The 17,262-nt window shown below is 41.4% G+C and overlaps 1 protein-coding gene across 2 annotated transcripts in view; it reads right to left on the bottom strand.

Moving 5' to 3' along the window:
- The window catches only part of tanc1b (tetratricopeptide repeat, ankyrin repeat and coiled-coil containing 1b), a 201,023-nt gene that overhangs the window by 151,962 nt on the left and 31,799 nt on the right, over positions 1–17,262 (bottom strand). For both annotated transcript variants that reach the window (XM_043693814.1, XM_043693815.1), the window contains exons 5-6: positions 6,281–6,411; positions 2,008–2,197 (exon numbers count right to left, since the gene is read on the bottom strand). In XM_043693814.1, the coding sequence (XP_043549749.1) occupies positions 2,008–2,197; positions 6,281–6,411 (321 nt within the window). The remainder of the gene's footprint in view (positions 1–2,007; positions 2,198–6,280; positions 6,412–17,262) is intronic.

Raw genomic sequence — 17,262 nt, 5'->3', positions numbered from 1 at the left:
AAAGTTTCACCTGCACATTCACCAATGTCATTTATTGTATCCGTTGCTCCCGGTGCGGTCTCCTCTACATTGGGGAGAAAGCACACATTCTTCCTGAGCGCTTCAGGGAACATCTCCGGGTCACCTACACCAATCAACCCAACCGCCCCGTGGCCCAACCATTTCAACTTCCCCTCCCACTCTGCCGAGGACATGCAGGTTCTGGGCCTCCTCCACCGCCACACATCCGAAGCCTGGAGAAGAACGCCTCATATTCCGCCTGGGGACCCTTCAACCCCAGGGCATCAAATGTGGACTTCACCAGTTTCCTAATTTCCTCTCCCCCCAGCTCCAAAGTTGCAGCTCAGCACCAACCTTATTACTTGTCCCACCTATCTATCTGCTCCACCCTCTCCTCCGACCTGTTACCTTTAACCCTTCCTCCAACCACTTAATGCACTCTCAACTACCTTCTCCCCAGCCCCAACCCCTCCCATTTCTCTCTCCACCCCAGAGGCTTCCAGCCTCAGTCCTGATGAAGGGCTCCTGCCCAAAACATAGATTTTCCTGCTCCTCAGATGCTGCCTGATCTGATGTGCTTTTCCAGCATCACTCTAATCTGAACACCACTTGATACAGCTTTCCATTCACAAGGGCAGCCATCAACCATTACCCTTTTATTTCATGTTACTAAGCCAATTTTTGATCTAATTTAAAACATTATCCTTTATTCAATTGGCTTTTACTTTTTAAAATCAGTCTGCAATGTGGGTCATTGTCAAACATCTCACTAAAATCCATCTACTGCACTATCTTCATCAATCTTCCATGTCATTTCATCAAATAATTCAATCAAATTTCTAAGGCATGACCTTTCATTAATAAAGCAACACCTATCGTTGATTAGTCCATGCCATTGAGTGACAGTTTATACAATGTTTTGGGATTGATTCTAACAATTTACCCAACAAGACAAACTAACTTACCTAAAACTGTTTGGCATTTCCTCTATTCTTTTTAAACTACCAAATCATATTTGCAATCCTGCGGCACCTCATTTGTGTCTAGTGAAGATTGGAAAATAATCCTCAGATCATCTATTATTTCGTCCCTGATCTCCTTCACTATCCTCAGGAACAATCTATTTACCCATGGCGACTTATCCATTTTCAAGGATTCCAATTCCTCCAACACTTCTCATTATAATTATTTTGTCCAATATTTCACATTGTTCCTCTTGGATTACTGTATCCACATTATCCCTTTCCTTTGTGAACACGGAGACAAAAAAATTCACTTAAAATTCTTCCCACATCATCTTATCTGTAGATTTAGTTGTAACACACCAGCCTTAAGTCATCTAGAAAGCTTAGCAAATAAAAATGTACATTAAAGAGTTTAACACTCCAATCTTCAAAAACATATTCATGCTTAGCCGTGCACCATAAGAAATCAGCTCATTTGAGGTTCATTCTAATGACTTCCAGCAAAGATCACTGACTTTATGATTACGAATTCAAGCATTGGTAATATAAAACACTGAATCACAGAATCTGAGAGGCATTCTATCAATCACTTTCTGGAACTCCACATGCACCACCATCACCAAAATGGGTATCAATTTTATTCTATGATATTCCTCCAACAATTTTCAATCATGGTTTTAATACATGCTCACTTTTGCATGTTTGCAGACAATTTTGGCAGCAGCACACTGTGAATATGTTTGCCTCCACCATTATGCCAAAAATGCATACTAGAAGCTAACCTAACAGAATAAAACTAAGATCTTACTAATTCCTATCAACTCAAAAAATGTATTGCCATAACAATATCAATATAATTGTAAACAATCAAAATAGCAAAACAATTCAACACATTTAGTTTACACCATTTGCACAAGGTGATTTAGATAGCAATTCTAGGTTTCCAAAAATTATTGAATCACTTTCATCAAACAAAGTGAAAATCAAAGATTGAGCATAGGGTATGTTGGCATTACAAATTTTCATGGACCAAACTGCTTACCTATAATGCCACTGTCTTTGCTTTCCAGTGTGGAACTTAAGCTGGTGATAGTTCCACAGGGACTAGATTTTTTTTGTGGTGGTTTATTGATGCAGCTATTCAGGGTTGAGCATGGGCTGTCAGTGCCTGGAGATGCAGTACTGCTCGTCAGTGTTGAACATGGACTGACTCCCTGAACATTAATTGAAAACTGTGAAGAAGGCAAAATGAAACAATTAGTTCTAGAAAACAAACATTTACACAATAATTGTTTAATAATTCATAGGTCAAACAAGTGAACCAGCATGTACAGATAAACTCAACCTCATGTCAAGAGGGCTAGAAGGTAAAGGATGATTGAACTTGGGTAGAATGAACTCAGGGGATAGCAGTGGGAAACATGTCCATGGCACCATTAGTGGCTACGGTGCACAAGATGGGAGGAAGCATAATGGTAGGGCTAAGGTGATCCAAGATTCAGTCATAAGGGGAACAGATAGATGCTTCTGTGACTGCAAAAGAGATCCCAGGATAGTACGTTGCCTCCCTGGTGTCAGGGTCAAGAATGCTTCAGAGCAGTAGCAGTGCATTCTAAAGGGGGAGACTGAAAAGCCAGTAGCAACTATACATATCAGTACCGATGTCATAGGGAATAAGTCCTACAAGTAGAATATAGAGAACTAGCATATAAATTAAAATTAAGGACTTTAAAAAACTAGTAATGCCAGGATGTCATGTGCTAGTCCAGTAAAAAATAACAGGATATATCAGATAAATACGTGGCTGAAGAAAATGCATTGGAGAAAGGGTTTCAGATTCCTAGGATATTGGGTCTGGTTTTGGAGAAAGCAGGATCACAGTTTGCTCTGGGCAGCACCAGGACCAAGATCTTCAAGGCAGATGTTTGCAAGGGCTGTCAGGGAGAACTTAAACTACAATAGTAGGGTTTGGGAACTTGAGCAGAGACATAGAGGAGGGAGAAACAAGGATAGAAAGAAAAAACAAAGGGAAGAAGCAAACGGCGAAGGTAGAAAAACAAGGGTGATAAACAAATGGGGTCACACTGCGAAATAAAGCTAAAATGACTAACAAAGTTAAAAAGACAAATCTAAAAGCTGTGTCTCTCAATACACTGAGCATTTGCAATATGTTATATGAATTAGCAGTGCAAACAGAAATAACAGTTGTGATTACAGAGACATGGCTGCAGGATTATTAAGGGTAGGAACTAAATATCCAGTGTTATTCAGTATATACTGGAGAAAGCCAGCATGGGTTTATTAATGGCAAATCATGTTTACCAAATCTGAAGGTTGTTTTTTTGGAGAATATAATATGCCTATTAGTTAAGGGAGAACCAGTGGATACTGTGCATTTTCGGAAGGCTTTTGATAAGGTGCTTCATAAGGGGATAGTGGGCAATGTTAAAGCACATAGGAGACAGAGTAATATATTGGTATGGTTCAAGAATGGTTGAGAGTCAAAAAATGGAGCATGGAAATAAACGGGTCTTTTTCCACGTGGCAAACAGTGAATAGTGGGTTCCATAAGGATCAGTGCTTGGGTTCCAGCAATTCACAATATCCATATAAATGACCTGAACAAGGGAGCCAAATTCAACATTTCCAAGTTTGCTGACAACACAAAACTGAGCAGGATTGAGAGTCATGAGGATGCAGCAAAGAGGTTACAAGGTGATTTAGACAAGTTAATAAGGGAAACACATGGCAGATGCAGAATACTCAAAACGTGGTTACATGTAAAGCCATACACTGGGGTCTATCAAACAGAAGGGAAGCAAATTATTTAAATGGTGATATATTGGGAAGTGTGGATGCACAGAGAGATATAGGTGACCTTCTTACCAGCCTCTGAAAGTAGGCAGGCAGGCACAACAAGGAACTGAGTACGTGAACAGCACTGGCCTTAATTGTAAGTGAATGAGTTCTTCTTGTATTCATTCTTGGGACGTGGGTGTCATTTATTGCCCATCCCTAGTTGCTCCTGAGAAAGTGATGGTTTGCTGCCTTCTTGAATTGCTGCAGTCCACATGCTTAAGGTTGGCCCACAATGCCCTTTAAGAGGCAATTCCAAGATTTTGACGCAGCAACATTGAAGGAACAGTAACAAATTTCCAAGTCAGGATGGTGAGTGGTTTAGAAGGGAACTTGCAGACAGTGATGTTCTACTGCCCTTGTCTGTCAAGGTGAATGTGGTTGTGGGTTTGGAAGGTGCTGTCTGAGGCAGATAGTGCAGATTGCCACTAAGACCTATGGTGGAGTGAGTGGATGCTTGTGGGTATGATACCCATCAAATATGTTGCTCTGTCCTGGATGGTGTCAAGTTTCCTGAGCATTACTGGTGCTGCACCCATCCAGGCAAGTGGGAGTATTCAATCTGACGTACCTTGTCAATGATGGACAGGCTTTCCTGGCTAACTGAGGATTCAGGTGGTTTACTCGCGCATATACCTAGCGTCTGACCTGCTCATGTAGCTACTATGCTTATGTGGTAAGTCCAGTTAAGTTACCGGTCAATGATAACCCCCAGGATGTTGGTAGTGGAGATTCAGTGATAGAACACCAATGAATGTCATAGGGCAATGGTTAGATTGTCTCTTATTGGAGATGATCGTTGACTGGCATTTGTGTGGTGAGTGCTACTAGCCATTTGTCAGCTCAAGTCTGGATACTGTCCAGATCTTGCTGCATTTGAATACAGATTGCCTCAGTATCAGAGTCGATACACATGGTGCTGAACATTGTACGATGAACATCCCCACTTCTGACCTTACGATGGAGGGAAGATCATTGATGAAGCAGCTGAAGACAGTTGGGTCGAGGGCACTATCTTGAGGAACTCCTGCAGTGGATACCCTGGAGCTGAGATGACTGACTTCCAACAACCACGACCATTTTCCTATGTGCCTGATATGATTCTAACCAGTGGAGAGTTTGTTCCTTGATATCCAATGACTCATTTCGTGAGGGCTCCTTGATGCCACACTTAGTTGAAAGCAGCCTTGGCATCAAGTGCTGGATTAGTGGTGCTGGAAGAGCACAGCAGTTCAGGCAGCATCCAAGGAGCTTTGAAATCGACGTTTCGGGCAAAAGCCCTTCATCAGGAATCTCCTTGGAAGCTCCGTGGATGCTGCCTGAACTGCTGTGCTCTTCCAGCACCACTAATCCAGAATCTGGTTTCCAGCATCTGTAGTCATTGTTTTTACCTCGTTGACATCAAGTGCTGTCATTCTCACCTCATCTCTGGAATTCAGCTCTTTTGTCCTTCCATCCCTTTACTGACGATAGAGAGTAGACTGAGGGATGGTAATTGGCCCTTTCGGCTCTGTCCGGCTTATTGTGTACAGGACATTCCTGGGCAATTTTCCACATTGTTGGGTAGATGCCAGTGTTTGTAACTGTATCGAAACAGTTTGGCTAGGGGAGCGGCAAGTCTTCAGTATTATTGCCTAAATGCTGTCACAGTGCATAGCCTTTGCACTATCCAGTACTTCCAACCATTTCTTGATGTCACGTGGAGTGCATTGAATTGGTTGAAGACTGTTAACTGTGATGCTGGGGACCACTGGAGGAGGCTGAGGTGGACCATCCACTTAGTTTAGAAGTAGAGATGTATTACTACAATTATGCAGGGCATTATTCAAATCACACCTGGAGTATTGCATTCAGTATTAGTCTCCCTACCCAAAAAGGATTTATTTGTCATAAAGGGAATGCAGTGGAGGTCCATGGGGCTGATGCCAGGAATAGCAAGACTGCTCTATGAGGAAGGATTGGTTCAACTGGGCCTGTATCCACTACAGGTGAGAAGGTTGAGAGGGATTTGATTGAAACATATAAAATTCTAACAGGGTTGGACAGACTACATGCAGGGAGGATGCTTTTCTTGGTGGGCAAGTTGAGAACAAGGGGTCACAGTCTCAAAATTTGGTGTGGACTATTTAGCACTGAGATGAGGAAATGTTTTTTCACTCAAAAGGATAGTAAGTGAACATGGAGAATTTTCTATCAGAGGTGGTGCTGGTGGCCAAGTCACTAAATATATTCAAGAAACAGATGGATAATTTTTAAATTTTGAAAGACATCAAAGGGTATGGCAAGAAAGCAGGAATATGGTTTTGAGATAGGAGGATCAATCGTAATTGTAGCGAACAATGGAGCAGGCTCAAAGGGCTGAATGGCCTCTTCCAACTGTTAGCTTCTATGTTAAAATTCCAAGCTGTATCTTCCCATGTTTCTAAAATAAATATTTTTTCTTCTTATAGTCATCATACCATTTTTTCATTCTTTTCTTCCATAGCTAAACGAGTTGAGCTTGGAATCCCTTCTCCTAACAGAAAGCCCAATCTAGTCATCAGTTCCTGAGCAGTAGGAGAGGAGCTATGTTCAGTACTCTTCTGTGGCTCTAAAAGACAAATAACTGCAGTTATTCAACTTCCAACTGTCTTAATTCTAAGTGGACAGGTACATAGTACAGTGATTACAGCATTCTAATCAAATTACTCAATATTTTTTCATATGCTACTACAAATTGATGCAAAAATCAACTGTTCCATCTACAGGTGGGCCATTCATGAACAAGTGAAGTTTTACAGATGCTGCAAATTTTAAAAATGTGAAATATGCAAAACAACACTTCCCCAGTCAACAAAAGGTTCAATCGCTTAAACACTGATTGCCCACATCCCCACCCTCATCCCTTATATAACTGTTCATTGGATTGAAAGTTGATTTAAAAAGTACATTCATAGAAAATCATACGGTGGGGATTTTCTTCTAGCCACTTTTTTCAGTGTAAATCAGAGTTGCGCTTGGGGACCCTGTGGAATCTTCATCAATGCAAACACTGAAAGAATTGCCTAGGAAATTGAAATTTCCATTGGGTTAGCCCTCTATGCTTGGAACCCTCCTAAAGTCTCCAATTACTTGGCTCAAAACTTTGACTCTACTTTCTCCTCACAGATGCTGCCAGACTGGCTGGGTTTCTCCAGCAATTTGTTTAAGAAGCAAATTGGAGTGCTGTAGAGGATGTCCTGAAGGAGCCCATAACAGAATCGATTTGGTTATAGGGAAGAAACAGTAGAGGTACCATTAAATTACAGGGTATTTTCTATCGGTCACCAACTGGTGAGCTGGTGATAAAGGTTGAGAGGAACAAACTTGTAAGGAAATTATAGTGCGTGGCAAAAATATAGAGTTGCTATAACAAGGAAATTAGTGATCCTAAATATAAGCTGCGATAGTACAATGTAAAGGGCAGATCAGAGCAAACGTTTTTAGGCTCTAATTGACAGCTGAGGAGTTTGCACGAAAGAGGACTTAAAGCCTGAGTCAGATCAGCTATGATCTTATGGGCTGAATGGTCTACTCGTGCTCCTGGTTATCATGCTAGATCCTTAAAATTGTAGGTCATGGTCCCCGGTAGCACAGGACACTGATGAGTGACCATACTTCAGAAATGTAAAAGTGTTCAGTCAATTTTCCCATTCGCAATGGGATCAGTAGCCAATATCATAAATATAAAAATCACTGAGAAAAACAGGGAAATGGCAAAAAAAAGTTTACTTAAAGTGCTGAAAATTTGGAACTTGCAGACATGCATCTTACTGAGCACATAAGGAAGAAAATCGAAGGGTACACTAAATAAAAATCAAAAGAACTTGGATGCTATAAACCAGGAATAAAAGTAGAAATTGCCAGAAAAGCTCAGCAGGTCTAGAAGTATCAGTGGAGAGAAATCAGAGTTTTGATTCAAGTGGCCCTGCCTTGAAGGGCATACTAACTTGGTTAAATGGAGATTGGAGGGTTATGGACCAGACCAAAACCCTACAAAATATATTCAAAATATGGACTAGACACTTTTTTTCCTATTTTACAGGAAAGTGTAAGGTGCTATATTCCAGCTGCAATTCGATTGGGCAAACTACTCGATGTTGAGCAAAACATACTTTATTCCTACGCTTTAGTTAAAATACAACAAAAAAAATTGGGGTAACAACTTTATAGGAAAACAATTGTCGATTGTCTCACAAGCAACTCGCCAATCCAGGAGGAAAAAAATTATAGCACTGTGGGTCTGTGGTTAGCACTGCTGCCTTGCAGTGCCAGGGACCAGTGTTTGATTCCATTGTCAGGTGATTATCTGTACAGCGTTTGCACTTTCTCCCCATGTCTGCATGTTACTTATTAATTCGTGGCATAAGAGCAATGCTGGCCAGACCAGCATTTATTATCCATCCCTAATCACTCAGAGGGCAGTTTAGAGTCAAACAATGCTGTGGATCAGGGGTCACATATAGGCCAGTCCAGATAAGGATGGCAGTTTCCTTCCCTAAAGGACATTAGTGAACCAAATGGGGTTTTCCAACAATCAACAATGGTTTCATGGTTATCATTAGATTCTTAAGGGGTGGCACGGCGGCACAATGGTTAGCACTGCTGCCTCACAACGCCAGAGACCCGGGTTCAATTCTCACCTCAGGCAACTGTCTGTGTGGAGTTTGCACATTCTCCCCGTGCCTGCGTGGGTTTCCTCCGGGTGCTCCGGTTTCCTCCCGCAGTCCAAACATGTGCAGGTCAGGTGAATTGGCCAAGCTAAATTGCCCGTAGTGTTAGGTGAAGGGGTTAATGTAGGAGAGTGGGTTGCACTTCGGTGGGTCGGTGTGGACTTGTTGGGTCGAAGGGCCTGTTTCCACACTGTAACTAATCTAATCTAATCTAATTCCACAAATTTTTTTTTTTAAAAACAGTTTCCTCCAGGTGGTCCGGTTTCCTCCCACAGTCCAAAAGATGTGATTAGGTGGATTTGTCATGCTAAATTACCCCATAACGGCCAGGGATATGCAAACTAAGTGGATTAGCCATGGGAAGTGCAGGATTACAGGGAAACGGCAGGTGCGGTTGGTTGCTCTTTGGAAGGTTGGTATGGACTTGATGGGCCAAATGGCCTGCTTCCACACTGTAGGGATTCTATGCAAAACTCAGAGAGAGGATAGCACAAAGAAATGTACTGCAGCTTCCACTCAGCTTCAAACCTCAGCAGCTGCTACTACAAAAAACAAAAACTAAAAATCCTGGTTTTGTGGGAGTTTGACCCCACCCATTTCCACTGCTTCTATTGTCCCAACATTTAAAAAAAAAGAGGCCTTATAAACCGTTTACTCTGAGTACACTGCTCACCACCTCTGCCTTAAAGCCTCTTTGCAAAAGAAAAACCTCAGACAGAATAAAAAAGTCCTAAATCTGTAGTTTCATCATACCTTCCTCTTTAAAAAAAAACCAATACAGAAAAATGGCTCAATTTTTAAAAAACCTACTGGTATAGTACCATACATGTTATATTGACTCTAACCATGCAAACATTCACTACTACAGTCTATTTCAGTTCATTTTTCTCACCACCAAACCCCTCCATCTTCCTTCATCGAAGTCACAACAACGATTGAGCAATTACATTCTCTCATCCTGCCACATGTGTAATTCTCAAATTGAATAGCAAATTTTATCCAATTGTCTCAGACATAATACTGGATGCAAAAATGTTGAAATGTTGCAATGCCAACACCAAGCTCAAGGTCTCCTTCTCAATCATGGAATATTTCTGTTGATGATTATTGGTCAAGAATCTCAATATCAAGGATTCTTCCGAAGACTCTTCAAGGAGGCAAACAGTGTTCAGAATGGACCAGAGCTTCAGTTAACACACTGGACCCCGCAACAAGAGGTTTTTCAGAAAAAAAAAGAGATGGGGGCTGAGAAATTCTTTTCCTTCCCCAACTATCCAAACAATACACAAAAACAGATATTGCAAAGTGTCTCCAGTACACAAGCAGTTATCACAGATCATTCAATTTTCAAGCAATATCTCATTTGAAGAAAAATGTTGCACTGTCCTTTCACTGACCTCTTAAAAATTCACAACTCAGGTATCCCAACACAAACTCAAATCTGCAGAAACTCTTAAATATGAAACCATCATAGCACTCTTCCTCATAAATTGTATGTGGATGGAGAGAAAACAACTCTCTCTGAATTGAGTTTTCTCATACGCATCCACACACATTGATTGTGAGTGAGTCACAATTCATCATTACACACAGAACAGATGAGCCAAAGTCTCATCTCATGATGAGACTTTGGCTCATCATGTTTGCAATAGTTCTGTTACCGAGTGCCAATTTCCCACCTGTTCCCCAAATCCTTACAGATCATTTCTATCAAAATAACCATCCAATGTCTTCTTGAATGCCTCAATTGAACTTGCTTTGTACCAATTTGAATTAAACATTCTATTAAACTTCATAGGAGTTATGGTTTGCTCAAAGCATGCTAATAAGCCAGAACAAAAAGATTCACACTAGCAGGTAATGAATTTCATCATCATCTTCCCAATTCAATGTCAATGATTCAATATGCTCTCATCACCTATACATTATTTGTATACGGGTTTAGTTTTCTTCCAATTCTATTTCCTGTCACTTTGTATCTGAAATTCCAAGTATATAACTGCATCTTCACAAGAAAACATTGCCTTCTTTGGATCACTCTTTTCTTCATCAATCAGGTTAAAAGCAGTTCATGATACACTACCTTCCTGAACTTTTTATTTACTTCTGTCCATCTAACTTATCATCTCCTTCAGTAGGAAATTTCTGTAGCATAAATTGACGATCTGAATAATATGCTGGTCCATAATCTATACAATGCTCGCTGCAGATCTTTGACTTATTGCATGTGCAAGGATTTTGTCAATAAACAGCAATAAACTCTTACTATAGTCAGATTACATACTTCTGTTCAACAATATGATCCATTTAATCCCGATGCCTCAGGTCAGATTGACTTTCTTGCTGTTCCTGCAAGTTACTGACGTTTTGTTTTAAAACACACAAGACAAAATTTACTGCTTTATCAGTGAACAATAGGAGCAAATTGTCAGGTTCAATCAGGTTTTGTTTGAATAGAAGAGCAATCCATTGTTAACCTTGGTTAATGCAAGCACAGAATCAAGAGCATTTGCTAGATCTTTATGGGGGTAAAAAAACTTGGAAAAGAAGATGCAATTCCACTAATGTCATAAATACCTCTTTGCAACAAAAGATGGAAAACACCTAGCAGCCATCTGTTGATCATCTCCTGACCAACAGCTGTGGTGACAAAGATCTAAAATCCAAGCTGCTAACTAAAACAATCTAGTATTCCACATTAAAAGTTTTTAAGCCAAACAAACCACTTTTCCAGACGTAGCTCAAACTTCTCTTCCCAAAATGTTATTCTCCAGCTGTTCTAAGCCAGAGAAACACTCCTCGAAGATCATCATGAGTTGCAGTCTTGATTTGCTTCCTCTGAATTAATATTTTATCAACTTTATCAACAGCCCCTTGGTTTTTCCACTTGGCCGAAACAGTGTTCCGTTTTAAGAAGAAATCTTTGCTGGCTGTGGTTTTCAATTTCCCTTTAAATTCCAAATGAATGACTTGAAGCTTTGCTTTCAGAGACAATAATCTCAGTCTCCATATAAAGGAATTAGGTTAACTATAATCGTGCAATATTAGCATTCAGGTTCAATGCACTCAGCTACTAATGTGCAGATAGACATTCAACAATTCATCTTTCTGGTGAATTACACATGAATACTCCTGTCATATCTGAAAACCAGACATGATCAGTTAATTCTTGTCCAGCAAAATTTGGACTAAAATATTAACTGTCAAATTGGATATTGGAGTTGACCACCTGGCCTCAATAGAATCTTTCCCATAGTTAACATTTACACATGTATTTAAGGTGCATCTTTGCAGTCTCAGCTGCTATGTCTAATTTAGCATGAACCAAATTAAGTTTTCTTCATCCCAAGAAAGATCTCCAGAACCAGTAACTGGATTAAGTGTTATGGTCGGTTATTGTGTTATTGTGAGAATTCCACCATTCACTGTTTAACTACAGCAAACTTTTTATTAACCAGCACCTATGGCACCAGCGGTGTATGGGTGGGGTGTCAGATTTTCTGGTTCAACAGGCTAACATCATTAATGTGAAAACATGCACTAAGTCATACACATCATTGATATACTTCATTTACAACATAAATCACTGAGATAATAATGCAATTCTGTCTTAAATAAAACTTACTGACAGAAAGCCTTCTCATTCAGAGGTTCAACTAACTACTTGGACTTTGCAGAGATCACAATGCAGTAAAACATTCAGTATTTCAGTGACATAATTTTTGCTTAATGAGTTTGGCAGTTAAAAGAAAGTTTGCTATACTCCTTTCGCTGCACTTCATAATTTTCCTCCTGAATATCTTTCAATGCATTAATCTTTGAAGAATAGCTAGAACAGTAATTACAAATCTGAGAAACAAACAAGTTATGCCTCACCAGTACAGCACTCTGGAATTCACCTGTGTTATTCCCAAAATTCAAGATCTATAAAAGAACATAAATTTTCCCAACTTACCTGACTTTCTGACCCAGGTTGACAGAAATACTATTTATTCAAAATAAATAGAACCCAAGTACATAAAAACAATTATGCATATCAGCATATAACTCTACTATTAAAACTCTAACAGTCTTATAAACTCACCCTTTTTCTCACATACAGATAGACACAGGCAGGAAAAGAAAACATGGATGGTATTGGCAGAAAGAAAGATTGAGAGGCAGTGCAGTGCGTCAAATCAAAAAAGGAAACAGCTATCTCTGAAAATCGTGATCTTTGTCGCAGTATTAGAGAGTTTAAATAAATAGAGTGCAAGTCTGAGGTATGACTAAGGGTCGAGATTAGAGTGGTGCTGAAAAAGCACAGCAGTTCAGGCAGCATCCAAGGAGCAGTAAAATCGACGTTTCGGGCAAAAGCCCTTCATCAGGAATCCTCAATGATTCCTGATGAAGGGCTTTTGCCCGAAACGTCGATTTTACTGCCCCTCGGATGCTGCCTGAACTGCTGTGCTTTTCCAGCACCACTCTAATCTAGACTCTGGTTTCCAGCATCTGCAGTCATTGTTTTTACCCTGAAGTATGACTAATAAAATTCCTAAAATAATGCCTTCGCTGCATGGGTTTACAAATTTTCTTAGATTTATAGCACTAATAATTTATAAAGAATTAATTTACATTCGTTATAATAGAATTTATAAAGAATGATTTTAGGTGCATTTCATTCGGTATTGGCTAGAAGTCTATAACAGCAGAAAATGTTTACAGGATGGTTAACATTGTGACCAACTACAGAACAACCTCAGTCATCCAAACAAATTGGTTAGAATTGTAGAACCCCTACAGTGTGGAAGTAGGCCCTTTGGCCCAACAAGTCCACACCGACCTTCCGAAGAGTAACCCACCCAGACTCATTCACCTACATTTAACCTGAATAATGCACCCCAACCGACACATCCCTGAACACTACAGACAATTTAGCTTAGAGTTAAGATTAGAGTGGTGCTGGCAAAGCACAGCAGGTCAGGCAGCATCCGAGGAGCAGGATAATCGACGTTTTGGGCAGGAGGCAGGAATCCCCAGGAATGAGGCAGGGATCCCCAGGGAGAGATAAATCGGAGGGAATAGGGCCGGGGAGAAGGTAGTTGAGAGTGCAACAGGTGGATGGAGGAAGAGGTAAAGGTGATAGGTTGGAGAGGAGGGTGGAGCAGATAGATAGGTGTGACAAGTCATGAGGATGGTGCTGAGCTGGAAGTTTGGAACTGGGTAAGGTGGGGGGAGGAAAAATGAGGAAACTGGTGAAGTTCACATTAATGTTGAAGGGATTGGGGTTGAAGGGATTGGAGTTGAAGGGCTCAGAGGCAGAAAGTGAGGCGTTCTTCCTCCAGGCGTCAGATGGTGAGGGAGCGGCAGTAGAGGCGGCCCAGGACCTGCATGTCCTCGGCACAGTGGGAGGGGAAGTTGAAATGTTCGGCCATGGGGCAGTGGGGTTGTTTGGTGTGGGTGTCCTGGAGATGTTCCCTGAAGCGCTCTGCAAGAAGGTATCCAGTCTCCCCAATATAAAGGAGAGCGCTTTGGGAGCAACAGATGCAATAAATGACATTTGTGGAAGTGCAGGTGAAACTTTGATGGACATGGAAGGCTCCTTTGGGGCCTTAGATGGAGGGGGGGGGGGCATGGGCACAGGTTTTGCAATTCCTGCAGTGACAGGGGAAGGTGCCAAGAGGGGAGGGAGAGGGCCTGGACCTGACTAGGTAGTCACGGAGGGAACGGTCTTTGCGGAAAGTGGAGAGGGAAATATATCCCTGGTGGTGGGGTCTGTTTGTAGATGGTGGAAATGTCAGCGGATAATGCGGTTTATGCGGAGATTAGAGGGCATCTTCAACCACGTGGGACGGGAAATTACGGTCTTTAAAGAAGGAGGCCATCTGGTATGTTCTGTGGTGGAACTGGTCCTCCTGGCAGCAGATACAGCGAAGGCGAAGGAATTGAGAATACAGGATAGCATTTTTGGTGGGGTGGGAGGAGGTGTAATCCAGATAGCTGTGGGAGTCGGTGGGTTTGCAGAAAATGTCAGTGTTAAGTTGGTCGTCGTTGATGGAGATGGAGAGTTCGAGGAAGGGGAGGGAAGTGTCAGAGATGGTCCACATGAATTTAAGATCATGTGGAATGTGTTGTTAATTGATAACTCTTCGTGGCGCCGATGTAGTCATCAATGTAGCAGAGGAAGAGGTGGGGAGTGGTGCCGATGTAAATACAGAAGATGGACTGTTCAATGTAGCCAACAAAGAGACAGGCATAGCTGGGGCCCATGGCTACCCCTTTTGTCTGGAGGAAGTGGGAGGATTCAAGAGAGAAATTTTTGAGGATGAGGACCAATTCAGCCAAACGAATGTGTGTTAGTGGAAGGGTACTGGTGGGGACATCAGGAGAGGAAGAAACAGAGGATTTACAGGATCTGGTCATGGTGGATGGAGGTGAAGATGTTCATGGTGAAGATGAGGCGATGGGGGCCACGGAATCGAAGTCTTGGAGGAGGTGGAGGACGTGGGTGGTGTCCCGAACATATGTGGGGAGTTCCTGGACTGGGGAGATTACGTCAGTATCGAGGTAGGTGAAGATGAGTTTGGTGGGGCAGGACCAGGCTGAGATGATGGGTCAGCTGGGATAGTTAGACTTGTGGATCTTAGGAAGGAGGTAGAATTGGGTGGTGCAGAGTTCCCGAACTATGAGGTTAGAAGCTGTGGGTGGGAGATCTCCTGAGGTGATGAGGTTGTAAATGGTTTGGGAGATGATGATTTGGTGATGGGGGTTGAGGTCATGGTCAAGGGGGCGATAGGAGGAGGTGTCTTCGAGTTGACGCCTGGTTTCAGCAGTGTACAGGTTGGTTCGCCAAACCACCACTGCACCCTCTTTGTCCACTGGTTTGATGGTGAGGTTGGGATTGAAGCAGAGGGAGTGGAGGGCTGCGTGTTGTGAGGGTGAGGAGTTGGAGTGGGGGAGGAGAGGTTGAGGCTGTTAATGTCCCAGCGGCAGTTGGAAATGAAGAGATCACCAATTCACCTAACCTGCACATCTTTGGACTGCGGGTGGAAACCGGAGCACTCTGAGGAAACAAACGCAGATATGGGGAGAATGTGCAAACTCTACACAGACAGTTGCCCGAGGCTGGAATTGAACCCGGGTCACTGGTGCTATGAGGCAGCAGTGCTAACCACTGAGCCACCCTTGATACCTCTTAATTAGGTATTGTGGAGATCCTTACTGCTGAGATCAGCCAACACAGAGCTGGTCAAAAGATAAACCAATACGATAGTATTACATTAAGTATTCCCATGTGCAATAACTGACTGATAGAAACATGGTATAAATTCAATATACCAAACCCCAAATTCTAATTTTTTCCAATAGTCACTGACAAAGAACACTGACATTTCATAAAAAGTGTATCATTTTCCAGACTGACTGAAGAATTTTAAAAAAACCACGACAGGAAAACAAACAATAACAGGATTCAAGGAATGAACCTCAAACAGAACATGCCTGATTAAAGGGAGGCAGTCATCTACCTGGTTGAACTACTTTAAAGTTGTGCCCCTTCAAAGAATGTGGTGGATTTTTTGTTACCCAGAAAAAAAAAGCCTTTTTCATTCATTGAATGACAAATATACTGTCTAGCCAGAAGCTTGAAGCTTGAACCTCAAAGGCAGGATTTCAATGCAAACCACTGCACAACATCGCTCAGGAATGCTCTCACTTCAAGAGAACACAATTGTGCGAAAGCAGCTAATATTCAACCAGATTAATGCTCCATCAGGCTTTAAATGGATGGTTACCCTAACAAAATACTCCCCCAGCCAGTCTTGTTCGGATCATCGAGGTTGTTCTGTATAATGAAAGGAGAGCATTTTTTAATATAAGACTTTTCTCTTCAATTCGTGTCACGAAGCAAATTTCTTCTAATTTATAATGTGTATATTATAAATGGAAGCTACTGACCTTCATAAGACAGTTTCTAAATTTGGAATATACAGATTTGACTTTTAATGTAGATTTATATCAATTTAAGGAGGTAATCTGGACCTTAAGTTTTTCTTATTTTAAAGGCAAATGTAAAGTGTTGTTTTCCAGATGCAATTTAACTGGTCAAATTCAACTACTTGGCATTAAGCAAAACGCTCTTCATCCATTATAGTTAAAATACAAAAAGAGAAAGAACTTAGAATAACTTAACTCTATGGAAAATTAACAGAATAATAGATACAGTAACTGTTACTAATTTACTGTTCCAATATAGTAACATCCGATACTCTACTCCAAGATAGAGGACGGGAAAAATTTCTGGCTGTAACAGATGCTCCTTTTTTTGTGAGGTATTTTAGATGTTGGAGGTGATTTCCTCAAATTACAGGAGAAGCAATTACTGTTTTATATGCTGTTGCATTGTTTTGGAACTTTGGGGGGGAAAAAAGTCAAAACAACAGCAGCTTTAAAAGGGAGAAGAACAGACAAAGGAAGCACATGGAGACGACAGTGCAGGGCAGGGGGAAAGAGGAGAGAGAGAGAAAGAGAGAGAGAGAGAGAGAAAGAGAGAGAGAAAGAGAGAGAGAAAGAGAGAGAGAAAGAGAGAGAGAAAGAGAGAGAGAAAGAGAGAGAGAAAGAGAGAGAGAAAGAGAGAGAGAAAGAGAGAGAGAAAGAGAGAGAGAAAGAGAGAGAGAAAGAGAGAGAGAAAGAGAGAGAGAAAGAGAGAGAGAAAGAGAGAGAGAAAGAGAGAGAGAAAGAGAGAGAGAAAGAGAGAGAGAAAGAGAGAGAGA

This window comes from Chiloscyllium plagiosum, chromosome 7 (genome assembly GCF_004010195.1).
Source record: "Chiloscyllium plagiosum isolate BGI_BamShark_2017 chromosome 7, ASM401019v2, whole genome shotgun sequence".
Taxonomy (NCBI): domain Eukaryota; kingdom Metazoa; phylum Chordata; class Chondrichthyes; order Orectolobiformes; family Hemiscylliidae; genus Chiloscyllium; species Chiloscyllium plagiosum.
Note: the sequence above shows the minus strand (reverse complement) of the source record. Positions and strands in the feature narration are given on the sequence as shown.